General features: G+C 32.6%; 1 protein-coding gene and 1 long non-coding RNA gene across 2 annotated transcripts; both read left to right on the top strand.

The window, feature by feature from the left end:
* Nucleotides 1–206: 206 nt before the first annotated feature.
* Nucleotides 207–2,766, top strand: LOC131660231 (protein WALLS ARE THIN 1-like). The gene is made up of 6 exons (XM_058929414.1): nucleotides 207–476; nucleotides 569–631; nucleotides 937–1,053; nucleotides 1,151–1,571; nucleotides 1,723–1,874; nucleotides 2,307–2,766. The coding sequence occupies exons 1-6, from the start codon at nucleotides 259–261 to the stop codon at nucleotides 2,503–2,505; spliced, it is 1,170 nt and encodes a 389-aa protein (XP_058785397.1). The 5' UTR covers nucleotides 207–258; the 3' UTR covers nucleotides 2,506–2,766.
* Nucleotides 2,767–23,633: 20,867 nt separating this feature from the next.
* Nucleotides 23,634–25,476, top strand: LOC131654864 (uncharacterized). The gene is made up of 3 exons (XR_009299585.1): nucleotides 23,634–23,783; nucleotides 24,007–24,069; nucleotides 25,192–25,476. It is a non-coding gene; the product is annotated as an uncharacterized LOC131654864 (long non-coding RNA).
* Nucleotides 25,477–26,071: the final 595 nt, after the last annotated feature.

Genomic DNA, 26,071 nt, shown 5'->3' with positions numbered 1-26,071 from the left:
ATGACTCTCTTTTTTCTCAATTAATTTAACTCCAACTTTAAGTGCGGTGGGGGTTGTCTTGTCATCCCACAAGGGTGTTGAATTAGTATCAAAGAATGTGGGAGACAAACCACAAACATTTCAATGCTACCAACAGTTGACAAAACGTCTTTATTTCCTCATTGTAGGACCCTCTTCACTATATTTATACCCTCACTCTTCCCTCACCTCTTCACCACTCCCTTCTTCATAACAACACTAAGATAGTAATAGTCTAATATGGCTGATTCAGGTGGTTCTTCTACGAGAATGTGGTGTTCTATACCAGAACGGTTTCAGCTGCATGGGGCCATGCTGGTCCTCCAAGTTGGTTATGCTGGTTTCCATGTGGTCTCTAGAGCTGCCCTTAACATGGGAATTAGCAAACTGGTTTTTCCAGTTTACCGGAATCTTCTTGCTTTTCTTCTCCTTGTTCCATTTGCATACTTCTTGGAAAAGTAATAATATTACCTTAACATAAGTTTATAATAGGTTAATAACTTCAATACATGACATAATCAATTGTTACATTGTTTATTTTCTTGTCCAGGAAGGAAAGGCCAGCTATTAATTTCAACTTTCTTCTACACTTTTTTCTTCTTGCCCTCATCGGGTATGCACCATATTTATACCGCAAACTTTTATATTGACGGAAGACGCCACTACAACATTTTGACTCTACTGCTTAGATACCATGAGAATTACTGTTTTAATGTCGTTGCAGAGACATCAAAATCTTTTATACTAGGGTTAAACTTGCGGTTTCAGACCGCAATTTTAAAAATTTTATTGTTAGTACAATTTTGTTTTGTAATAGTAAAATAAATAAGTTGAAAAACAAAGGTATGAGATTATTAATTCAGTATATAATTAATCTATGAAAATTTTAATTAAAAAATTAAATTTTGTATTACACAGTTTTACAGCCAATCAAGGTTTCTACTTGCTTGGTTTGGACAATACATCTCCAACTTTTGCATCAGCTATACAAAACTCAGTTCCAGCCATTACATTTCTCATGGCAGTTGTACTCAGGTAAGCCCTTAACTACTTGTTTACAGTTACATAAGAAAATGAAGAAAAAAACATTATATAATATACTATATTGTTTAAAAAAAAATACAATTTTCAGAATAGAGCAAGTGAGGTTGAACAGAAAGGATGGAATAGGAAAAGTTGCAGGAACAATATTCTGTGTGGCAGGAGCATCAGTGATTACACTTTACAAAGGTCCAACAATATACAGTCCAGTTCCACCCTCTCTAAACAACAACAATACCATACAAGAGAGTTTGTTTGAGTCATTAGGTGATGCAAAAGGAAAAAACTGGACCCTTGGATGTTTGTACCTTATAGGACATTGTTTGTCTTGGTCTGGTTGGCTGGTGTTACAAGCACCTGTCCTTAAGAAGTATCCAGCTCGTCTCTCTGTCACTTCCTATACATGTTTCTTTGGACTTATCCAATTCCTCATTATTGCTTTGATCTTTGAGAGAAACTCTCAGGCTTGGATTTTCACCTCTGGTGCTGAAGTTTTTACCATTCTTTACGGGGTTAGTATCACAATCTTCAATCAATCTATAGTTATTTATCACGAAAACTTTCGATAAAGCTGTATTATGTGCATGCTTTTGAGATATAATGGTAGGTTGTGCTGTTGGTAATAATGCATTATTGTTGTTGTTAATGATTTTAATATTGCAGGGAGTGGTAGCATCAGGAATTGCGTTCGCTGTACAGATATGGTGCATTGACAAAGGAGGACCTGTTTTTGTTGCAGTATATCAACCTGTTCAAACTCTTATTGTTGCTATCATGGCTTCTCTTGCTTTAGGAGAAGAATTCTACTTAGGCGGGTTCGTCTTATCTACCTTATCTTTCTGTAACTTATTCGTCACAAGTCATACGAGTGTCAGACATCAGCGTGTCTCAGACATCTATCAAGAGTGTTTTGAAACATACATTAATAATATTGAGTCCGAAACGGATGAATTATCACTATTTTGAAAAGGACAAATGAACTCTATTAAAACAACAAGTGAACAAAAGAGGTAAGGCACTATTTGGTTGGTACCTTTAGGTGAGAACTGACTCAACTAAGAAAGGCTAGCCACTAATATATAAATTTTAAAACTTATCTATAATTCAACTTTTTTACATGTGAAATTAGAATGAATTTTTTTCTAAAAGATTCCATGTACCATAGGGTCAAAGAAAGTTTAAAGCATAAACTTTTTTCTTTCTTTATATATACCTTTTGTTACAAAAGCAAATTTGTGATTTTATAGGATCATTGGAGCAGCACTGATCATTGTGGGGTTGTACCTAGTTCTGTGGGGTAAAAATGAAGAAAAGAAATTTGCAAGGGAGCTAGCAGCAACGACTTCGACTCCAGCCGAGCATAGCGGCATTATCAGGGCCTCAGGCCATCATGGAAAATCATCACTTATTCAACCTCTTCTTCCTTCATCAACGGAAAATGTTTGATGAAGAAAAGTTTAAGTTGAAGATGGCTAAGCATTTTCTAGGGACAAGAAAAAAAAAGAAGAAAGGATGATGAAAATGATAGCAGCTGTTATACATTACTACTACTTTATGTCAGGAAGCTTTGTGTGTGTACGAATGGTTTGCTTTTAGTTAATTCAAAATGCTTTCTTGCTGGATAATATGTAGTGTCAAGTTTTTTTATGGGAAGGATTGCAATGGTAGAAATGTGTGCTCACTTGAATTTGGGCTTAGAGCATGAAATCTCATTCTATCTACATGTTATAAATGTGTGCTCACTTGATTTTTATTAAAAGAAGATTAAAATGCCTCTTTGATTAAAGTTTATTAGAATAGAGAGAATGATTTTTTTCATTACTTCCAAAGCATGAAAGATCTCTTATAGCATGTTGTTACTACCGACAACTGCTAGTAGAATAACCAGCTCTATGAGTTAGTTATTCAATTTACAAGTGGTTGCTTATGCACTAATATGCTAAGGTACCTAATGGGACAGGCAAATGATCTCTTATACCCCACCCACCCATCCACTATGCATGGTTAGTCACTTTGAGTTTGTGAAACATGCACCTTGTGAAGAATAAAGTTTTTGAGAAAGATATAGTTTTAGTGGGTACATTTGTCCATTGATCTATTCCTCAAATAAATATGGATCATAGAAAGTTTCAAATTTCATAGAATTTACAACAATTCCACGTTTATAATATTACATATTATAATGACAAAAATAATTACATATTTTTTAAATGGTCTATTTTAAAAAAAATAGACCATTCGTGATACAATATTACAACGGTTTTCATGTTAATTGTGGTAATAAACTATGGGTTGGTATGTTAAGCCCATTCGAATCCCTAAGGATGACGCTGGATTTATTTATCCAACAATCTCCCCCAGTGTCAGCCAGGGGATTCGAACCCATGACCATGCTCTGATACCACTTGTAGGATCAAGCGCTTACCACTGCGCTAAAAGCAATTGCTGTTAGTGAGGGCGCAACTTTATTTCCTTATAGTATGAGCCCTCAGGGGCTGCACCTAAAGCGAGATTTGTAAGCTCTCTCTAGGTGCCATGGGTTGGGATGTTAAGCCCATTCGAATCCCTAAGGGTGACTCTGGATTTATTTATCCAACAATAGTTAGTGCGCTTCTTGACATATAATCACTGTCGCACGGCTGTGGTGAAAAGCATCATACATACAACAACCCTTTACCTCACATCGGTTGGTCAAGTGTTGTGTCTTTTTTCGAACCGTTGTGGTATCACTTTACGTAGTTAGGATTGTTTGAAAATAAATTTCTCTCCCATAAAAAAAGTCAATCTTTATGTGTTTGGTCCTGATATGTAAGATAGGGTTGTGAGTCAATAACACAACTGGGTGATTGTCACAACTCACAAAGCACTAGAAGAGGCTTCACTGGAACACCCAATTCATGAAGGATATTGTTAATCCCAAGAAATTCAACTGATACATGTGTGTAAGGCTTCAATATCCAGTCTCAATGCCAGGCTGAGCTACAACCAATTGTTTTCTTGACCACTATGAGACCAATTTATGGTCAAAATAATATGGAGTTCATGATATGCTTCTTATGTCATCGGGATCACCTTCCTAGTTATCATCACAAAAGGACTTTAAAGGAATGAGTGTAGTGATAGTGGTAGGATGAAAGAGTAAGCCATGACCAATGGTTCATTTTAGATACCTAAGTATCCTTTTGACTACAACCTAATGGTCTTTAGTACAGTTAGACATAAATTGACACACCACATTAATTTCATTAGAGACCTCAAGTCAAGTTAAATTGGCATATTATAAGTCTCCAATAACTAATATGCACATAAAATGATCAAGTAATAAGTCGGATCTTGTCTTACTAAGTTTACAAATAGACTACATATGAGTAAAAATAGTTTTGCATTCAAGCATATTAGTCAGTGTGCTAAGGTACATATGATGATGATATCATTAACATAGAGTAGAAGGTGGGAAACTTTCTTGTTTTCAGATAGGATAAATAAGGAGAAGTAGCATTTGTTATATTTGAATACTATATGAATAAGATCATCTTAAAGTTGTTCAATCCACTACTAAGAAGCTTGCTTTAGGGCATAAAAGGCTTTGTAGAGTTTGCATACAAAATCTGGATGATCTACCATAAATCATGTTGTTGTTCCATGTAGACTTCTTCATCAAGGATCCGTTTAAGAATGTTTTATCTTGTTTTGGTTGATCGTATATGAAATTTAATTTTACTTTTCGTGTTTTGGTTTTCACTGAGTTTTTCTCAAAATTCTCCATGCTCATTTCCAATAAATGGAAATTGAGTATGGATTTGGGTTCGCCTTGATGAAACAGTCACAATATTGTTGGTTTGGTGCCCTAGCACAACCATTTGCCAAACTCCGGTGACAAGCTCACCAGAGAAGATGACCGGAGAGGTGTTGGTGGTGACATGTGTGTGTTTTGGAGTCTCAACCAACCAGAGCACGGCAATTGTTTTAGTTTCGTTGGATCATTCAAAATTGGATTTGGTGTGTGTTTTAAATGAAAGTCTATCGTGATCCTTTTAATCAGATCCCTTGGATGTGCATACTTTGTCCAGTCAACTTGATCTGAGAGCTTTTTTTTCTGTTTTTTTATTTGTTGATTTTTTCTAAAATCCATTTTAAATCAGATTTTCATCAAAAAAATCCCCAAAATTATTTTCCATTATTTTACACCTTGTGTAATTTTTTCACAATTTTATTTTTTGTTTTGATATTTTCTTTTAATTTTCTGATGTCTCATGCATTTTAATTGGTTAAAAATATTTTCATGCATTTAAAAATTCTCTAAAAATTTTTAAAGGTGCTTTGAGTTATTTCTGACCTTCCATGATTTTCTTGAGTTTTTATTTGATGTTTAGATGTTTCATTTGTATTTTTCCTTTATTTTCCATTTAAAAATCATTTAATGCTTTTATTTTGTTTCTTTTTGTCATTTAAATATTGTTTGACTTATGTTGACTTGGATCATGACTTATTTGATCAAAAGTTTCATCAATATCAATGGACTATGGTTGATACTTTGTTTGCATGAATCTTCATCAATTCAAACCTATCATTAAATGATTATTTAAATCATTTTTGGTACTTTGGGTTGATGATAGGTTTATGACATTTTTGCACCAAGAGAGGTAATTGATCTTGATGATAGCTTGAATCAATATTGTGGTTCAATTCGGTTACTTCTCTCTTTATTTCTTTCTTTCTTTTGCTTTTGATCAAATGGATGATCATGGATTCATCTTGTTCATTTAGGTTTAGATTGATGCTTGATGAACTTTCATCATTTCAAATCTACCTTCCAATGATCATTTGATCACTTGAGATACTTTGGATTGATAATAAATTTGTCTCAAGATGTCAAAAAGAAACTAATTGAAGTGATGAACCAATCTCCTTGTGTTGTGCTTGATCCCCTTGTTTTGGTTTTGACTTGTGTTACATGTTTTAGGAGGATGACATTGTGTCATTTCTCTAAAATGTATGGTACATAAATTATTGTTGACCGACCTCATATAGGTGCTACTTCTACATAATTACACTTGCGATTGCTTAATATAAGGCTAAATTGTCCCGAAACGGTTAATTGATCAATAATACTAACATTATGACCATTAGTTGGGCTAACATTTATATTATGCACTTTACTTGTATGCCTTTAAATAAATTTCCATTTACTTCATGCCATTTACATTCATAGAATTTTATTTCTTACTCTTTACTTTTATGTCTGTCATACCCCAAAATTTGCCCATACATTTTTTCCTATTCTAATTCAAATCAAGATGCAAAGCTCCAAGACACACTCTCCCATACCTCAAAAATTGAGGGAGATGGGCCTTGTCAAAGATGGGTTATTTTGAAAAAAAAATGTGAAGGAATTTGGATTTTTACAAATGGGCCCATATTTATTTGATCCAAACATTATTCTAATCTTATTAGAAGACTCCTGACCCAATCCCATGTCATTTTCATTATTTATTATTTATTTTATTTATCTTGATTTTGAAGTCATTTTAAAATTCAATTTAATTAAAATAAATAAATAAGGGAAAATAAAAATTGATTTTAGGTCTATTATGTGATGGAAATATCAAGATAATTGAATCAAATTTTGTGATTAAAGAGATTGGGAAGAGAATATTGAAATTGGAATAAAATTAGAAAGATTCGATGATAATTTTCAATCAATTTCCAAGTTCCTTGATTCACTACAATTTGATTAACCTAAATGCCTCTAATATAAATGGAGATGTTACTGAGGGCAAGAGGAGGTTTTTTGGACGAATTCACAAGGTTTTGCAGCCCTGAAGAACTTGTGGAACACTTGAAAATTTCAAGAGAAAGTTCAAACCGTTCTCTAAGTGGCAGAGCAATTCAGGACGTTTCAGTGATTCAAACACACTCCTGGATCATTCCTGAAGCTATCCCGATCATCAAAGAAGATTAACGCTCGCGAACTTACCTCCATACGCTCACGGTTTTCTCACTTTTTTTTTTCAAAATCGATTTACGTAATTTATGACTCTTAAACATAATTTGATGTTATATTCATGTTCATATGCATGTATGGAATGTTTCTGACACATTTAATTCAAGGTTTGGTACAGATTGAGTAATCCGCCATTGTTAGGTCGCGGAGGTCTCAATTTGGGGCTTTAAGGTAGATACAAAATTAGCCAAAACTAATGGTGCCATTAGATTCAGTGAACAATTTCTAACCGATCCATGGTTTCTATATGAGTTTATGTTGTATTATTTTGATTGTGAAAGATGCAGGTTCTATGGTGACATGTGAAAACCGTGGGTAAAGCCCTGGTAAGAAAAATCCAAAACGAAGAAGAAGACTCCTTTGGGCTGGGCGCGCGTTTTAATTTTTTGAAATATATTTCTTGGTTTTTAAACAACTAACAACAATAGTGCAGGTGGCGAAAGACGCTGGTGGTTGAGTGAGATTGCCTGGGTTCGATACCTGCAGGCGACATTATTTCTTTATCCATTCAATACATGTGTTTGTTTATAGATCCAATGCAACACCAATGGACAAGATCACGATGCACCTTACTTCATCTACTGTCAGATCATCGTCAACTTCAAATCCAACGTCCCACAACGCGAGTGCCCATCATGCACTTCCACTAAGGCGTAGCACAGGATCCAGCTGAGTTTTCTCTATCTTTTTTTTTTATTATTATTATTTATTTACTTTAATCATATTTTATCTTCTTATTTTCTTTAGTTTCCACCATAATTATTACTTATAGCTCTTTTATTTTATTTTTCTTAATAAATTATTATAACAAATTTTAACTATTTATTTTTATCGAAAGTTCTAGTTTTTTACCGTTTTATTCATAATTATTTTATTGTCATTTAAAATTCGATATTATTTTCAAATAAACTTTTTTTATCAATTAAATAATTAGGATTACATCCAATAGTTATTTAATTGACATATATTGATTCGAACTCTCGATTTTTCTCCGTAACTTTGATATTACTTCGATTAGTTTATTATTCTATTAACCATGGTTAACTCGTGCCCTAAATCAGGGTTTGCAAGGTTTGTCGCTAGATCATCCATACACTAAATATTACTTTTTCTGTGTCTTTTTTTCAGGGTTGACTTTTTTGAACCTTCCGATTATGCGCCGCGCCTTTCATAAAGCTAAGTCCCGATTAATTTTATTATTGCTTTATTATTTTTCCTACATTCCTTTTAAATATTTGTTCTGCCTGGTTAATGAAGAATTGTCATACACTCACTGTCTGTCATTTTTCTATCAATTCTCATGGTCAGAGTCAATGCTCGAGGCTACTCCCGACTACGCGCCACATCAAGCCATAAGCTAAGTCCTGATCTCTTTCTTACTTAAATTTTCTTTTACCTTTTATTTATTTTTTTAGGGTATGATTCTCGTTGTCAATGGAACCCTTCTACACTTACTTCCTCTTATTTCTCTATTCAATTATCAGATGGTCAGAGTCAATGCTTCAAGCTACCTCCAATTCTCAACCTTCATCAATCGAAGCTAAGTTTCTTTTACCCTTTTTCTGTATTGTTATGTTTATTTTTAGGGTTAACCCTAGTTGTCTCTGAACAAATAATACACTCACTCTCTTCTGTTTATTCTTTCCTTTTCAAATTTTCAGGGTTTGTTGACCGCCAAGGCTACGAGTGTTGGTAACCCTAAACCCTAACCTTAATATTTTATGCTTTATTATTACTTATGTCAAACCCTATTAAGGGATCCGCTGGTTACAATTTCCCTCCCCCGTATTTGTTGATTATATTGTTTAAATTGCGTGGTTAGTAATTTAAGGAGTGCAATCTTGAACTGAATTAGAGCCATTTAATTACAAGATAATATATTTCGAATTGAATCACATGATTGGTGCACACACGCACACTTTTGGGTAACCCTTGTTGCCTGTTGCCTGTTGCCTTTGTGTTTTTTTGCAGAATAAGCCATGTCCCTCGAATATGAGGATACCTCAGCCATGCTGCCTCGATAACTAAAGGTCATGTGACCCTAAATGATGCTGCCTTCGATACACAAATATGACCTCGACCCTCGGAAGTTGCCTACGGAAAAAGGCTGAGGTATCTTCTGGCTGCCTACGAATAAGGCTTATTCTGATCCTTACCTTAGACTACCTGCCCTCCTATGGCATGGGACAGTCTTATGGCAAAGGATATTTCGATGACCCTTCTACCTCCAAACGAAAGGCTTCCTGCCCTCTTATGGCAAGGATAGACCCTTTCATCCTGAAAGTCTAAAAAGAGACCTATCATCTGAGTTTAAGGTAATTGCCCCTAATTGCCTTGCCATGCTCTATTTTCTACATTCTTTCTCAAAATTCTTCAAAAACTGGCTACGCTCATTTTACGAGCTAAAGTCCATTTTTTTTCTCTTTCATCTACATTTTCTGAAAACGAGCAAGCAAAGCAATTAAGAGCCCATGGCAAACCATGGATGCAAAGGGTGCCTTACACCTTCCCTTTGCATAAATTACCCCCCGAACTTAGATTTCTTTAAAAGGTTTTTTTCTGTTTCTTTTAGCCTTTCTGAATTTGTTTGGATAAAATAAAAGTCGATGGCGACTCATGCTTAACCGCGACATTTCGATCGATAAAAAGTCAGTTCACCGTATTACAGAACTGGCGACTCTGCTGGGGATTTAAGAGGGGTTACCTTAAAAGTTTAGGATTCACTTAATTGTTTTCTATTGTTTGCTTTGCTTGCTTTATTTTTCAGGGCTGTTTCGGGAATTAACTGAAGGACGAATCCTATTCCCGGATTCAAGAACACTTAAGAATAGGAGTGGCATAGTCATGGCGACCTCTTTCACATATGTGGGAGATGAGTCAATATGAAGTTCACTCTTGAGTTAGGACTCCATAGCATATGCACACCTTTCTCAAATGAGGGAGGTCTATGTATGTGTCTGTGGGTGCGCCGGAGCTCAAGGACCTTTAGTTACCCTTAACCCATCCTGGCCTTTAGGAACGTAGTGGGGGGACTACTCTTGACAAATGTTAAGAACTAGTCGCTACCCGATGCTACAATTCAGATAGGTTATTTCTCAAAGTATCATTGCATGGTGCGAATGCATCATGTCCGAGGGTGCTTTAGAAGGGCTGACAATTCTGGATAACTTGTAGAACCTGTCACTGAAATCTCCTTATCAATAGAAGTACCCTTGGGAAGGACACCTGATCATACTCCATGCAAGCCTTAAGCCAAAAATTGTGTGACTTGCGTGACTTGTGTGACTTGTTTGTGTTTGCTACTAACCTTCGTTCCTCGCAGGTTTTGTTGAAAGGACTCACTTGTCCTTACTATCTCACACTATGCCTAACTAACTTCATTCGCATAACATCATGACATCATAAGCATAACATGATTTAACTAACCCTTTCAAGGATCTTAGGAATGTAGGGCGCACAATTTCAGGTGCCTTTATCAAAGACTGAATCCCTATCAAGGGGCAAGAGGATTTATTTTCCTCTGGCCGCATACCTTCCGATTCAGAGACACAATACCTATCAAGGGGCAAGAGGATTTATTTTCCTCTAGCCATGTACCTTCAAATTCAGAAGTATCCCGAATCAGAGGCGATGACCCACTCGATATGGTGAGCATGATTCTCAAAGAAAGACATTCAAAGACAAAAGTCAGAATTCTTCAGACAAAGACGCGGCCAAACCATTTTCTAATGTTGCTAACTAAATTCCTAAAGACCCTATAAAAGATCGCATTTGCATTCATAACATCACATAAAACTAACTTTTCCTTTCAGGCCGACCAACTGGTCAGACAAATACCATCAACAAATCAATCCTAATCAGATGAACATTCTGGAAGCTTGACCCCCAGACTTCTGAAACATTCCAATCAGATGAACATTCTGGAAGCTTGACCCCCAGACTTCTGAAACATTCCAATCAGATATACATTCCGGAAGCTCGAACCCCGGACATTCTGAAAGTTCCAATCAGATGAACATTCTGGAAGCTTGACCCCCAGACTTCTGAAACATTCCAATCAGATATACATTCCGGAAGCTCGAACCCCGGACATTCTGAAAGTTCCAATCAGATGAACATTCTGGAAGCTTGACCCCCAGACTTCTGAAACATTCCAATCAGATATACATTCCGGAAGCTCGAACCCCGGACATTCTGAAACATTCTTATCAGATACACATTCCGGAAGCTCGAACCCCGGATACTCTGAATCTCTACACCAGTTCCACAACAACGACGCAAGCCAGATGCACCTAAGCATCAATTCACCAAAATCAATATGTCGTCGGCTCAAACATTACAACATCTGTTGAAGATCAGATTGATTACTCTGAGGGATGCTCCTAAGAATTCTAAACACCTCTGGCTATAAACTCAATGCGAGGTGCGCGTACCATTCCAACAGTCCTGGACATTACAAAAACAATTGCTGGACATTGGGGAATAAGATTCAAGATCTAATCGATAACGGGGAAATCAAATTCAACCCTCCCGAAACTCCTGTGGTGATCACCGCTCCTATGCCTAGTCATGACAAGACTGATCGGCGTCTAGACGGATGAACTTTTGGATCATTAGATCTACTTTCATTTGCAAGTTTCTTTTCTGTTTGTTTAAGCATTTGACTTATGATAGACATTATATGTCTTAATAATCATCATCAGTGCATTGCATATGTTTGTCTTGAATAATTTACTTCGCTATCACTCATTTTAAATTGCATCTTTACTTTGCATATGTTTTATGATACTCAACTCCTGCTAAAGTTGTATACCTTTTGAGGGAGGATGACGAAAACGATACCACAACCCCATACAATATGCTTTTGAGCGGACTATGCTGACGATGTACAGGCATTGTTTCAATTCCTAAACAGTGGAGATATAAGGATGTTAATCCCTCGTCAACCCCTTTGAGCCTAAGAAGTAGAAGTTTCTTTCTTGTACTAATTAAAACCCTTGATCATAACCTGGGGCAGGGTAGTTCTCAGTTAATCTGGCTGTGCATTCTATTTTAAGAGAATCATTCAGTACACAAAGGTTTCAATCGCAAGCATTCATTCGCACACATCAAAGAAGTGTTAGAGATGTCAATCAAAAGCCAATGAAGGTTCATCAATCATTAAGCAAGGCAGTCAATATCTTTCATAAGGAAAAAAAAATAAAAAAACATATATACAAAGAAAAGCCTGCTAAGTCAAAAATCAAAAAGGTGACTTAGGCAAAAATCAAGGCATCCCGCTGACTGTAATCTCAAAAATAAACAGTTCAGGCAAAAGTCAGGGATATCAAAAAGATGAAAGAAGAAAAGTCAATAAATTCCTGAACAACACAATGTTGTGACTACCAAAAGGAAGAAGTGACTGTCATCTCAAAAGTTCTCTCTGCTTGTGAACCATCATCATTATCAAAGGTGCAAATCCAAAAGTCTCTTGGAACCTGAATGCATAAGTCGAATCAACTGAGCTTAGGATTGAAGATTATCACGAAGAGGGGTGGGTACAATCAAATTTTGAGCCTTTATCCTTTGTTTCTTAAACCGTGAACCAAGCCACGTTACAACCCTTGAAAGTCCTAATTGAAGCATGGTTAGTTCGAAAGCATATTGTTACCAAAAAGGTATCCTGACTCCTTAAGGTTTACCACGAATGCTGAGTTGATACTTCACTTTTACAAACATCGCGTTTTTTACAAGACGTCACGTTTTTACAAACATCATGATTTTACATCTCCAGTTTTAATGTTTTTCAAAAACTCAAGACAGACGTATGCATTGCATCTCATGAATACATTATTAAACATATTCTGCTACATAATTTCAAATGTTAGCAACAGAAAGAACTTGCATAGGGTACAACTAATGACTGAAAGTTATCCCGACAGACAATATTACTCCAAGAGGCCATGTCTCTCAGGTATACAAGGGGGATGACATGTTTTGCCCAATCAATCTGGGGCAATCAAGTCAAGATTCCGAGAATCTCTCATGGATGCTCGAACAATCAGGGGCAGGCATCCAAGTATATCTAAAAGCTACTCCCCGATCAACATGGGACATTGTCATGAACCTATAATTACTGGGGGCATGCCGCCCATAGGGAACATCTCATAAAGTCCTCGCAAGGCGAATCTTTCCAAAGTTCCTGCTAACTGGGGCAAATCTATGCAAGTCCAGTTCAACATCTTGATCAATACTCAGTGGCGTGTCCTGAATCGAGTAGTAAGTTACTATGATACTGGGGGCAACTTTCAAGACATCCACATCTCCCCACAGAGCCAGGTTCATAAGATCATATCCCCACAAAGTAATCATTAAGAAGATATCTTCAAACATACCCATCCAACAAAAGACATAGCTCCTCAACAGAGTTTACCTCTTCAACATTGCTGGTTCCCCGACATCTTTCTCTTCTCCAACATGGGTCACTAATACTTTTGTCCCCAATCAGGGTACATCAAGTTACTGATCATCCCCAAGCAGAAATCATAAATCCCCAGCTGTACTTCTTCAAGATAAGATCAAGCGTCAAAATCACAATGATACATAGATTTAGTTTCTCGAGATACTCCAAAATAACATGTTCATACATCATGTATCATAGTAAATTCATACATAACATACATACGTCTCATTACATAGTCATATTACTCTCATTCATTTCAAAATCACAATACATGCATCACGACATTGCATAAAACTGATGTTTCTTTTGCAGTATACTTCTACAATCAAATGAATATTATCTTCTAGATATAGTGCAGAGATAATCCAGTCAAAGATTTAATTCTGACACTCATTCAAGATGAAGATTTAGTTCTGATACTTAATTTTGGATATCTTCCAAAGATAGTTCAGAGATAATCAAGACAGAGATTTAATTCTGATACTTAACAGTTCAGAGATAATCAAGATAGTTATTTAATTCTGACACTTAATTTTGGGTATCCTCCAAAGATAGTTCAGAGATAATCAAGATAGAGATTTAATTGTGACAATTATTTCGAAGATAGTTCAGAGATAATCAAGACGACGATTTAGTTCTGATACTTAGTTTCGAATATCCTCCATGGATAGATCAAAAGACTTAGATCTAAGTCAGTCTCCAATAAACTTTCTCTCAAGGCCTGGATGGCATCTTCAAGCCCATCTCCGACAAAAGTCCCTACTTCAGCTAGGGCAAATTTCTTGGTATTCTAGTGTTCAATCCTCTTCTACCTTCAGATTCCGACTGGCATACAAACCACTCTACATCTTCAGGTTTAAGATAATTGAACAGGGGCAGCTGTCATACCCCAAAATTTGCCCATACATTTTTTCCTATTCTAATTCAAATCAAGATGCAAAGCTCCAAGACACACTCTCCCATACCTCAAAAATTGAGGGAGATGGGCCTTGTCAAAGATGGGTTATTTTGAAAAAAAAAATGTGAAGGAATTTGGATTTTTACAAATGGTCCCATATTTATTTGATCCAAACATGATTCTAATCTTATTAGAAGACTCCTGACCCAATCCCATGTCATTTTCATTATTTATTATTTATTTTATTTATCTTGATTTTGAAGTCATTTTAAAATTCAACTAGTAAGAAACCCGTGCTATCGCACGGGTCCCGTCTGAGTTCACATTACACGTCTAAAACATTTATAAAGTATGAACTACATTCTTCAATTGGTTCATATTCACATAGTTACAAATATATGCTAATAATATATACCAACTTTTAAGCATTCATTCGTACTTATAATAAATCTACAGTCGATTCTTTAACTTCAATTATAAAAACACCAACAAAAAAAGTTTAGAGATGGACATTAAAATGAACCGTCTACAACTGGTATCTCATATATACGTTTACATCTACCTGTGATTTTTACTTCATATTCTAAAAATTTATTAGTCCATTTTTCCTAACCTAAAATATATGACACTTCCAGTTAAATTTCAGTTTTAAAATTTTCTTATCTTATTAAATCATATTGTTAAATTAAAAACCGAAAACCTTCTTATTAGGTCATATTTACATTTTTTACAAACATAAAATGTATGACAACACCCCGTCTAAATATAGTAAACTGTGTAAAATATGCTCACGCAAGTTCGACATGGTGATTAAAACCAAACCTATAATCTAATCTTCAATAACAATCTTCAAAATAGCAACAATATATATATATATATATATATATATATATATATATATATATATATATATATATATATATATATATATATATATATATATATATATATATATATAAAAAAATTATATATAAATTTATTGTAAAGTTTTATTTTAAAAAAATTTAAAAACCAAAAAATATCATCAAATAAAATTAAAGATTAAAATTATAATATAGATTTTTATATTTTAGATAAACCAAGTATTTTGGCAAAAAAAATTGTTAAACCTCTAAAATTATTGTTACTTTTTTCCGTTAAACAGGACCTTGAACCCGGGTGTCTATTTATAGAAATATATGTATCTTATTCTCATTTATACAAAATAATTGTATAAATAGTTGAATTTATTACATTCATAGAATTATTTGTAACTTATTCCGATTTACAAAAACAATTGTAACTTACTCAGTTTATAAAATTGACTATATTAATAAATTTTTACCTTTTATCATTAATTATTTTTTATTACCATTTATCATTAAATTTTCATGACTACCATTTAACATTATTTTTATAATGATTACAATTATGAAATTAATTTGAAAAGATTATAATAAGTTTTAGTTATTTCATAAGTTTTAAAAAAAAAATTACAAAATCTCAATTAATTTTGTTGTTTTATTAACCTCTGTATGAAAAACTAAATAACTTCAAAATATATTTTATCTCAGATAAGCATCTAAATAATTAAAAAATAATTTTTATTCTTATATTTTAAAAATGATAAATATTTAGTAAGAAGAGTAATTGTAGTTTCTCCATATACTTTAGTTTTTATGTTTAATATTTCTTTAAAATACGTGATTTTTATTAATATTTCATAAAAATACATTATTTTTTAATATTTTTTAATAACAAAATGTTATTTAAACTATAATAATACCTACTTTCAATTTTTAAAAAAATCAAAATTTTGCTAATAAAATAAAATAATATTAGTCTTATCTATATTTCTTAGAAAATCATAACTTTTTAATAATTTTTCAATTTTAATAATTTTTAACAATTTCACGTGTTTTTATATATTTAATTTTAGGTTAATCATTATTCATTTTCGTATATTTATTTTAAAATTAATTTATTTTATCATTTTGAAATAAATTCTAAATTATGTAGTAATTTATATAATTTTTAATATATTTATAATCATAAATCATAATCTATATGATTTTTTTAGATGTGTAGTGTAGAATCAATTGGATACATTATAAATAGAAAATATATTCACGTATTCTATGGTAACAATTATAAGAAATAAAATTTCAATTTTTAAAAAAATATATCAATATTATATAGTTTATTATTATTAATTAAATTTATCTGATTTTAAATAATTAATTAAACTTTTGAAAATAATCTAATTGAATTAGTTAATTATTCTTTGATAAAGTTACCATACAAATAATGGTTATAAATATATTAGTAAACTTATTACCATTTATAAATATATTAGTAATTTATTATCGTTTATAAATTAAAAAAAAAAAAGACTTATTGCCTATTTCATGTTAGAGAGTGTGAGCAAACAATCCAAACAATGAAACTATTTGTAGCATATAAATATGATAATAAGAGTACAATGAAACCATATGTAGCATATAAATATGATAATAAAAGTGTGGAAAGGTGATTATCATGAATAATAACATACTCTTTGGTTTAAGAAAGGAGTATCCATTTTGTATTTTCAAAATTATAACACAAATAACTGCATATCCATCTGCAGCAAGGCATATCCATCCGCAACAACCAGCTTGATGGGTAAAAGAGTCTATATTTTTGCAGCTGCCAAAAACACAGAAATTGGCTTAGGATTGTTAGTTTATTCACAAAAAAATGTCTTTAAGATTAATATAACCAACTTTCTAACCTAATGTATCTCTAATCATGTTGTGTAATATCTTTGTAGTCATAATCAAAATCTGAAAAAACAGCAAAATCTGAAAATACAGCAGAATCGCCAGGAAGAATCACAACATTGTTGTCGCCAAAAGTTTCCCTGAAACTTCACAATAATGATTTTATGGGTGGAAGGACGAAAGGCTTCCCAATAATGATTTTATGGGTGGAAGGACGAAAGGCTTTTTAGACAAAACATTATTGAAGAAAATAGTTTCTATAGCTTCGTCCTTCGTATTAGTTCCACCACACCAACTGCTATCACCAATAGCATCCAAAACATAGCAGAAATATTATCACATAATCTCACTAAAACTACTTGAGCAAATCAATGGTGAGATACTTATAGTGCAAATGCGTGCTTTCCTGAGCAACCAACTACCAGTTTTTTCATCGGCTTCTACAACCTACAACATCATATTTAAAAGGAAATTAAGATAATCTTAAATCATCAACAAAAACGTTACAAATTCATAAACCGAAATTCAAAGAGTTTCGTCTCAGACTATTTTAGACAATGGATAACAGATGGAACAACTCGATTTAGGTGAAAATCAGAATCGACTTATGATTAAAGTTCTTAGGTGAAACAAAAAGGCAGAAACAAAACATAGAAAAATCAATTAAGAGGGAAAATCGATTTGGGCATGGAGATAGATTTATGAATTCAGAAGGAAAAAGGATTGGATCTAAGTTCCACTTTCTTTTTATTTTATAGACTTTTAATGTGATTTTTCAGAAGAAAAATCGGTTGAATGAATCTTGGTTGAATGAATCTTGGAAAAGGGTGGATGAGCTTGAATATTGTGTGCCTTCTCAGTGGGAAGTTAAAAAATTCGGCTGCTTTTTCTGTTTCCAAGGCAAATGCAAATGCAAACAATAATGGAGTTGTTTTTTTTTTCAATACGTGAAATAGTGGTATAGTAAATTAGGGTTAATTAATGATTAGTAATGAAATAATATTACGATTTAAACTAAATAAAAATTATTGGAATAAATTTGGTGTCGACACATCAGCGTCATTTATTGCCAAATCAATATAAATCAAAGATTATGCAATTAGTCAATTTTAACCCTGGAATCAGAATAGTTTAAGTTTGTAATCAGAAGGTTAGTTGTGGTTTTTCCAGGTACTTTACTTTTTATATATTTATAATAGATTTAATTAAAATAAATAAATAAGGGAAAATAAAAATTGATTTTAGGTCTATTATGTGATGGAAATATCAAGATAATTGAATCAAATTTTGTGATTAAAGAGATTGGGAAGAGAATATTGAAATTGGAATAAAATTAGAAAGATTCGATGATAATTTTCAATCAATTTCCAAGTTCCTTGATTCACTACAATTTGATTAACCTAAATGCCTCTAATATAAATGGAGATGTTACTGAGGGCAAGAGGAGGTTTTTTGGACGAATTCACAAGGTTTTGCAGCCCTGAAGAACTTGTGGAACACTTGAAAATTTCAAGAGAAAGTTCAAACCGTTCTCTAAGTGGCAGAGCAATTCAGGACGTTTCAGTGATTCAAACACACTCCTGGATCATTCCTGAAGCTATCCCGATCATCAAAGAAGATTAACGCTCGCGAACTTACCTCCATACGCTCACGGTTTTCTCACTTTTTTTTTTCAAAATCGATTTACGTAATTTATGACTCTTAAACATAATTTGATGTTATATTCATGTTCATATGCATGTATGGAATGTTTCTGACACATTTAATTCAAGGTTTGGTACAGATTGAGTAATCCGCCATTGTTAGGTCGCGGAGGTCTCAATTTGGGGCTTTAAGGTAGAGACAAAATTAGCCAAAACTAATGGTGCCATTAGATTTAGTGAACAATTTCTAACCGATCCATGGTTTCTATATGAGTTTATGTTGTATTATTTTGATTGTGAAAGATGCAGGTTCTATGGTGACATGTGAAAACCGTGGGTAAAGCCCTGGTAAGAAAAATCCAAAACGAAGAAGAAGACTCCTTTGGGCTGGGCGCGCGTTTTAATTTTTTGAAATATATTTCTTGGTTTTTAAACAACTAACAACAATAGTGCAGGTGGCGAAAGACGCTGGTGGTTGAGTGAGATTGCCTGGGTTCGATACCTGCAGGCGACATTATTTTTTTATCCATTCAATACATGTGTTTGTTTATAGATCCAATGCAACACCAATGGACAAGATCACGATGCACCTTACTTCATCTACTGTCAGATCATCGTCAACTTCAAATCCAACGTCCCACAACGCGAGTGCCCATCATGCACCTCCACTAAGGCGTAGCACAGGATCCAGCTGAGTTTTCTCTATCTTTTTTTTTTTATTATTATTTATTTACTTTAATCATATTTTATCTTCTTATTTTCTTTAGTTTCCACCATAATTATTACTTATAGCTCTTTTATTTTATTTTTCTTAATAAATTACTAGTAAACTACCCGTGCTGCCGCACGGGTACATTTATTTGATATTATATATATAGTTTGTTTAGATATTTAGAATATTGAATGATAAGTATAATTATATAAAAAATTAGATATTCATGAGTTTGTATAGGTTAAAATAATTTTGTATAGTTAATTTGTATTCAAATGCATATTGAAAGTAATTTTTATCAAAAAAATTTTTGTGTGAATTTAACTAATCGTGTTCCGTTACAAATAAGAATTGTTAATTAAAATAAAATGGTTATTTAATTGATAGTGCCCCGTGAGAAAAATAGAAAATTTTGACATTTGAAAATAAGAATTTTGTGTCTCAAATCAGTATAATGTCAACTAAAACAAAATATGTATTTTGTTCATAGTGATCCGTGAGAAAAGTAGAAATTTTGACATGTGAAAATAATTTTTTTAATAATTATGAATAATTTTGACATTTGAAAATAATTTTTTTAATAATTATGTTAATTCAATTTATTAAAATTGTGAGCGAAAAAATAATTTGTATAAAAAATTAATGATATTCATGAGTTTGTATAGGTTAAAATAATTGTGTATAGTAAATTTGTATTCAAATGCATATTGAAAGCAATATTTATCAAAAAAAAATTTGCGTAAATTTAACTGATCGTGTCCTTTTACAAATTTATTCAATACGATATAGATTTTATTTAAATATACATCTAAATTTGAAATGAGTTATTTAATTATAAAATGAATAATAATAATTTAAATTTAATTTGAATATTTGAAAATAAAAATTTTGTGTCTCAAATAAAGATAATTATTAATTAAAATAAAATGATTATTTTATTGATAGTGCCCCGTGAGAAAAATAGAAAATTTTGACATTTGAAAATAAGAATTTTGTGTCTCAAATAAGTATAATGTCAACTAAAACAAAATATGTATTTTGTTCATAGTGATCCGTGAGAAAAGTAGAAATTTTGACATGTGAAAATAATTTTTTTAATAATTATGAAACATTTTGACATTTGAAAATAATTTTTTTAATAATTATGTTAATTCAATTTATTAAAATTGTGAGCGAAAAAAATAAAAATAAAAGTGAAAATATTGGAGAGAAAAATGCAAGAGAGAAAGAGAGAGAAAAGTAAGTAGAAATGAAATGAAAAATAAATGTGGAGAGAGAAGTGAGATAGAATAAGAGTAGTGTAAGAAAAAAAAGAAAATAAATATGAATAAGAAAGTTGAAATGTAAGAAAGTAAGTGTAAGAAAAAGAAATGTGGGGGGAAATTTGAAATTTGAATGAAAAGAAGAAAAGGAAAAGGTGAGGATATGTGGGAAGTGTAGAAAAATAGTTGGTTTATGAAATGACCAAACTAACCCTTGAGTAGAAAATTAGTTAAAAAGGAAGGGCAATAATGTAATTGTGCAGGACTATTGTTTTGATTGCTAGATAGTAGATTATAACAAATTTTAACTATTTATTTTTATCGAAAGTTCTAGTTTTTTACCGTTTTATTCATAATTATTTTATTGTCATTTAAAATTCGATATTATTTTCAAATAAACTTTTTTTATCAATTAAATAATTAGGATTACATCCAATAATTATTTAATTGACATATATTGATTCGAACTCTCGATTTTTTTCCGTAACTTTGATATTACTTCGATTAGTTTATTATTCTATTAACCATGGTTAACTCGTGCCCTAAATCAGGGTTTGCAAGGTTTGTCGCTAGATCATCCATACACTAAATATTACTTTTTCTGTGTCTTTTTTTCAGGGTTGACTTTTTTGAACCTTCCGATTATGCGCCGCGCCTTTCATAAAGCTAAGTCCCGATTAATTTTATTATTGCTTTATTATTTTTCCTACATTCCTTTTAAATATTTGTTCTGCCTGGTTAATGAAGAATTGTCATACACTCACTGTCTGTCATTTTTCTATCAATTCTCATGGTCAGAGTCAATGCTCGAGGCTACTCCCGACTACGCGCCACATCAAGCCATAAGTTAAGTCGTGATCTCTTTCTTACTTAAATTTTCTTTTACCTTTTATTTATTTTTTTAGGGTATGATTCTCGTTGTCAATGGAACCCTTCTACACTTACTTCCTCTTATTTCTCTATTCAATTATCAGATGGTCAGAGTCAATGCTTCAAGCTACCTCCAATTCTCAACCTTCATCAATCGAAGCTAAGTTTCTTTTACCCTTTTTCTGTATTGTTATGTTTATTTTTAGGGTTAACCCTAGTTGTCTCTGAACAAATAATACACTCACTCTCTTCTGTTTATTCTTTCCTTTTCAAATTTTCAGGGTTTGTTGACCGCCAAGGCTACGAGTGTTGGTAACCCTAAACCCTAACCTTAATATTTTATGCTTTATTATTACTTATGTCAAACCCTATTAAGGGATCCGCTGGTTACAATTTCCCTCCCCCGTATTTGTTGATTATATTGTTTAAATTGCGTGGTTAGTAATTTAGGGAGTGCAATCTTGAACTGAATTAGAGCCATTTAATTACAAGATAATATATTTCGAATTGAATCACATGATTGGTGCACACATGCACACTTTTGGGTAACCCTTGTTGCCTGTTGCCTGTTGCCTTTGTGTTTTTTGCAGAATAAGCCATGTCCCTCGAATATGAGGATACCTCAGCCATGCTGCCTCGATAACTAAAGGTCATGCGACCCTAAATGATGCTGCCTTCGATACACAAATATGACCTCGACCCTCGGAAGTTGCCTACGGAAAAAGGCTGAGGTATCTTCTGGCTGCCTACGAATAAGGCTTATTCTGATCCTTACCTTAGACTACCTGCCCTCCTATGGCATGGGACAGTCTTATGGCAAAGGATATTTCGATGACCCTTCTACCTCCAAACGAAAGGCTTCCTGCCCTCTTATGGCAAGGATAGACCCTTTCATTCTGAAAGTCTAAAAAGAGACCTATCATCTGAGTTTAAGGTAATAGCCCCTAATTGCCTTGCCATGCTCTATTTTCTACATTCTTTCTCAAAATTCTTCAAAAACTGGCTACGCTCATTTTACGAGCTAAAGTCCATTTTTTTCTCTTTCATCTACATTTTCTGAAAACGAGCAAGCAAAGCAATTAAGAGCCCATGGCAAACCATGGATGCAAAGGGTGCCTTACACCTTCCCTTTGCATAAATTACCCCCCGAACTTAGATTTCTTTAAAAGGTTTTTTTCTGTTTCTTTTAGCCTTTATGAATTTGTTTGGATAAAATAAAAGTCGGTGGCGACTCATGCTTAACCGCGACATTTCGATCGATAAAAAGTCAGTTCACCGTATTACAATGTCCTTTTCTCTTTGCCCCTTGCGCTTTTGTTTTTTCTTCTTTCATTCAAAATATCAAACACTTATAATTATTACAAAACCCTAAAAATACTCTTAATAACTTTGTGTGGGCTTGATGTTATTATCCCATGCTTGCAGATTCTGGACTTTTATACTTAGATCTAGGGCTTTAATCCTATGCTTGGAGCTTCATCTGATACAAGTTCATCTGATACTTTAAGCTTCATGTGATACACTAGTTCATCTGAGACATCTTGGTTCATCTGATACACATTGAGACAATTCACTACAAAAAATCGCGTAAATCGTGTCGGTTATATTACAGAGGCTAGTTAAAACCGCCACAATTAACGGTATATTACGGCGGTTTTTTTGACCGACATGATATTAGTAATAAAGTGGCAGTTTTAACAGTCATTATTTACTTATTATTTATAAACTTTCGCACCAATATAGCGCTTCAGTTCTCACATTAAAATAAATTTTAAATTTTCCCCACTCTTTTTTTTACAAACTTATTATTTATAAACTTTCCCGACATAATATCAGTAATAAAGTGGCGGTTTTGACAGCAATTATTTACTTATTACTTATTATTTATAAAGTTTCCCCACTCTTTTTTTTACTGCTTCTGTTCTCACATTAACATAAATTTAAATTAAAAATAATATTTTTTTTATTCAATATGAATTAAAAAAACAAAAGAGAACTGAATAGTTCACTCTCTCTTCTCCTTTTCCCCAAAAATGAAATGTAACCCTTGTTCTCTCTAAAAAAAAGTCTTTCTTCCGTCTTCCCTCTTCTCTAGAAAGCCAATACCGGCATGCTCAACTCGCCGTCTCTTTCTGTATCTCTTACCTCCTTGGTTAGTTCTCTCCATCATCGCTCTTCCCGTCGTCTCTTTACTCTTCGAAATTATGTATTTCTTTTAATTTCAATATATGAAATTGTGGTATAGTTTAGATGTTGGATAAGTGTATTAGTGATTTATCATGTTATTAATGATATGGTTCTACATCAAACTTGAATTCTCTCTTTTGGTAAAAACCCTAATTTTTTGAAAACCCTCTTTTCGCCCAATTTCGTAGTAGTTTTGCTGTCGGCAGTTCCACAATCCGCAATCTACAGTTTCGTAATCGGCGAATTTCAAGGTAAATTCATCTTTTTAATATTAAATGTTGTATACATTGACTTCTTGCTTCAATCGATTAATTCTAAGATTGTTTCGCTTTATTTTTTTTCCTCGTATACTCTCGATTTATATGATTTTCTTTCCTTCAGTTATTTGTTTGTGATTATGGTTCTTTCTACCGCGGCTAATTTGTATTGTTTTTTATTCTTTGAGATTTGTCAGTTCACCATGTATTATAGTTTGGTTAAAAATTACTTATTAAATGTTCAGTTTGGTTAAAAATTAAGAACCTATTTAAAGAACTATAAATTTAGTACGATTCAGTATAGAAAAATAGTAATGCTTAGATTGGTTTCTTCTAAATTTATGTTATGATTTGGTTTTGTTCAACTCACTTTTTTCATAGCCCTAAGCATCACTTTGTTCTTCATTTTGTTAATGAAGAAGGCTCTCCTACATACATGATGGCTTCAGTAAATTATTAGTATTGATTTCTTTTCAATTAAATGTGAGTATATAATTTGTGAAGGTGATAACTTGAAATGATTTAGTTTATGAAAGTGCTTGTACAACCAGCTATGATCTCCTGAAATATTTTTTTTAAATCTCCATGATATAGCCTTATATAAGTTATGTACTATGTTGGAAATACATGGTTTGTATACTTCAGTCTACAAAATTAAAATGAAAAATATCTTACTAAAATATAATCCTATCTTATTTGTATCTCTTTGGTTATTGGTGGTAGTCACATAGAAGAAATTTAACCATGATTTGATAACTTTAAACATGAATTAGTAAAATATTTGAGGTTAACATGATTGAACCTAATGAGACCAATATTTGTTGTGGAATTAGATGGGTTTTTGCTCAAGGGTTTAGTTAATGTAGAGTGGAACTAGTGGAATTATATTCAAATCCACATAAATGAATTGCATTATGTGCTTTGAAATATTGAAACCAATAGAAACATGATTGCTAATAAAAGTCCTCATATATAAAGGTTTATAACTATTGGTGTTTATTGGTTTTATTGGCTCAGTTTGACATGTTCATTCTCACCGGTTCTGCAGTCTGTTTTTGGTCCTTTCTATAAAGATTAGTTGTAATTAATATAATGAGTTTTCTTTTTTTTTTGCAGGCTTCAGATGCAGAAAGTGAGCCTTCATCATCATATGCCATAAGAAGATCATCAAATGAAAGCAATACACATGATGCAAATCACCAAAGTCCTTCAAATGACACATGATTTATTATTGAAAGTTTTATGTTATAAAACTTGTTTATTTTGAGAATAGCTTAAGATAATGACACAATTGTTGATCATTTTTATGATTTAGTATTATTAAACAAGCTTGTGATATGTATATCAAGCAAGTTAGACCAATTATCAATTTTGAAGAGGTTGAACAATTGCAATGACCTATATATTTAGTGAATGCATTTTTAATATATGTCTTTTAACTTTTTTTATAAGTATACATTCAAAAGTAAACCTCAATTAGAGAGTTTAAATTTACTTTAATGTCGGTAGTAAATAATGACAAGGAATTTAAATTTAATTTTGCATATTTAAAATATATACAAAAATATAATACTGATAGAAAATTATGGCGGTTAAAATTTACGTAGAGTTTTGTATATTTTGCGGTTTCAAATGAAACACTATATAATGAAATTTGTTTAATCGTGAAAATTGTGGTGTTTCAAACCGCCACTATTTTCAATAAAAAAACCACCATTTTAAACTTTAAAATGGAGGTTGTCACGACGTTTATATTAAAACCGCCATAATTTATATTGCGACAGCCAATTCTATGTTGTTTTTCAAAACGCCATTATAGTAAATTGCGGTTGTTGAAACCGCCACAATCATCTTACATTAGCTGCCATAATTTACGCGTTTTTTTGTAGTGATTGGAACTTATCTGGGGGATTCTAGTTCATATGATGCATGTGACTTAACCTAATGCCTTGAATTTATCTGATGCTTTGAATTTTCATCTGCTTATGGTCTTGCT

Source organism: Vicia villosa, linkage group LG3, assembly GCF_029867415.1.
Source record: "Vicia villosa cultivar HV-30 ecotype Madison, WI linkage group LG3, Vvil1.0, whole genome shotgun sequence".
Classification (NCBI taxonomy): domain Eukaryota; kingdom Viridiplantae; phylum Streptophyta; class Magnoliopsida; order Fabales; family Fabaceae; genus Vicia; species Vicia villosa.
This window is presented reverse-complemented; position numbering and strand designations above follow the sequence as displayed.

Coding starts and splice junctions, on each gene's coding strand:
- LOC131660231 (XM_058929414.1), top strand. CDS start 259: ATGGCTGATTCAGGTGGTTCTTCTACGAGAATGTGGTGTTCTATACCA. Junction 1,054..1,150: donor CTCATGGCAGTTGTACTCAG/GTAAGCCCTTAA, acceptor TACAATTTTCAG/AATAGAGCAAGTGAGGTTGA. Junction 1,875..2,306: donor GAAGAATTCTACTTAGGCGG/GTTCGTCTTATC, acceptor GTGATTTTATAG/GATCATTGGAGCAGCACTGA.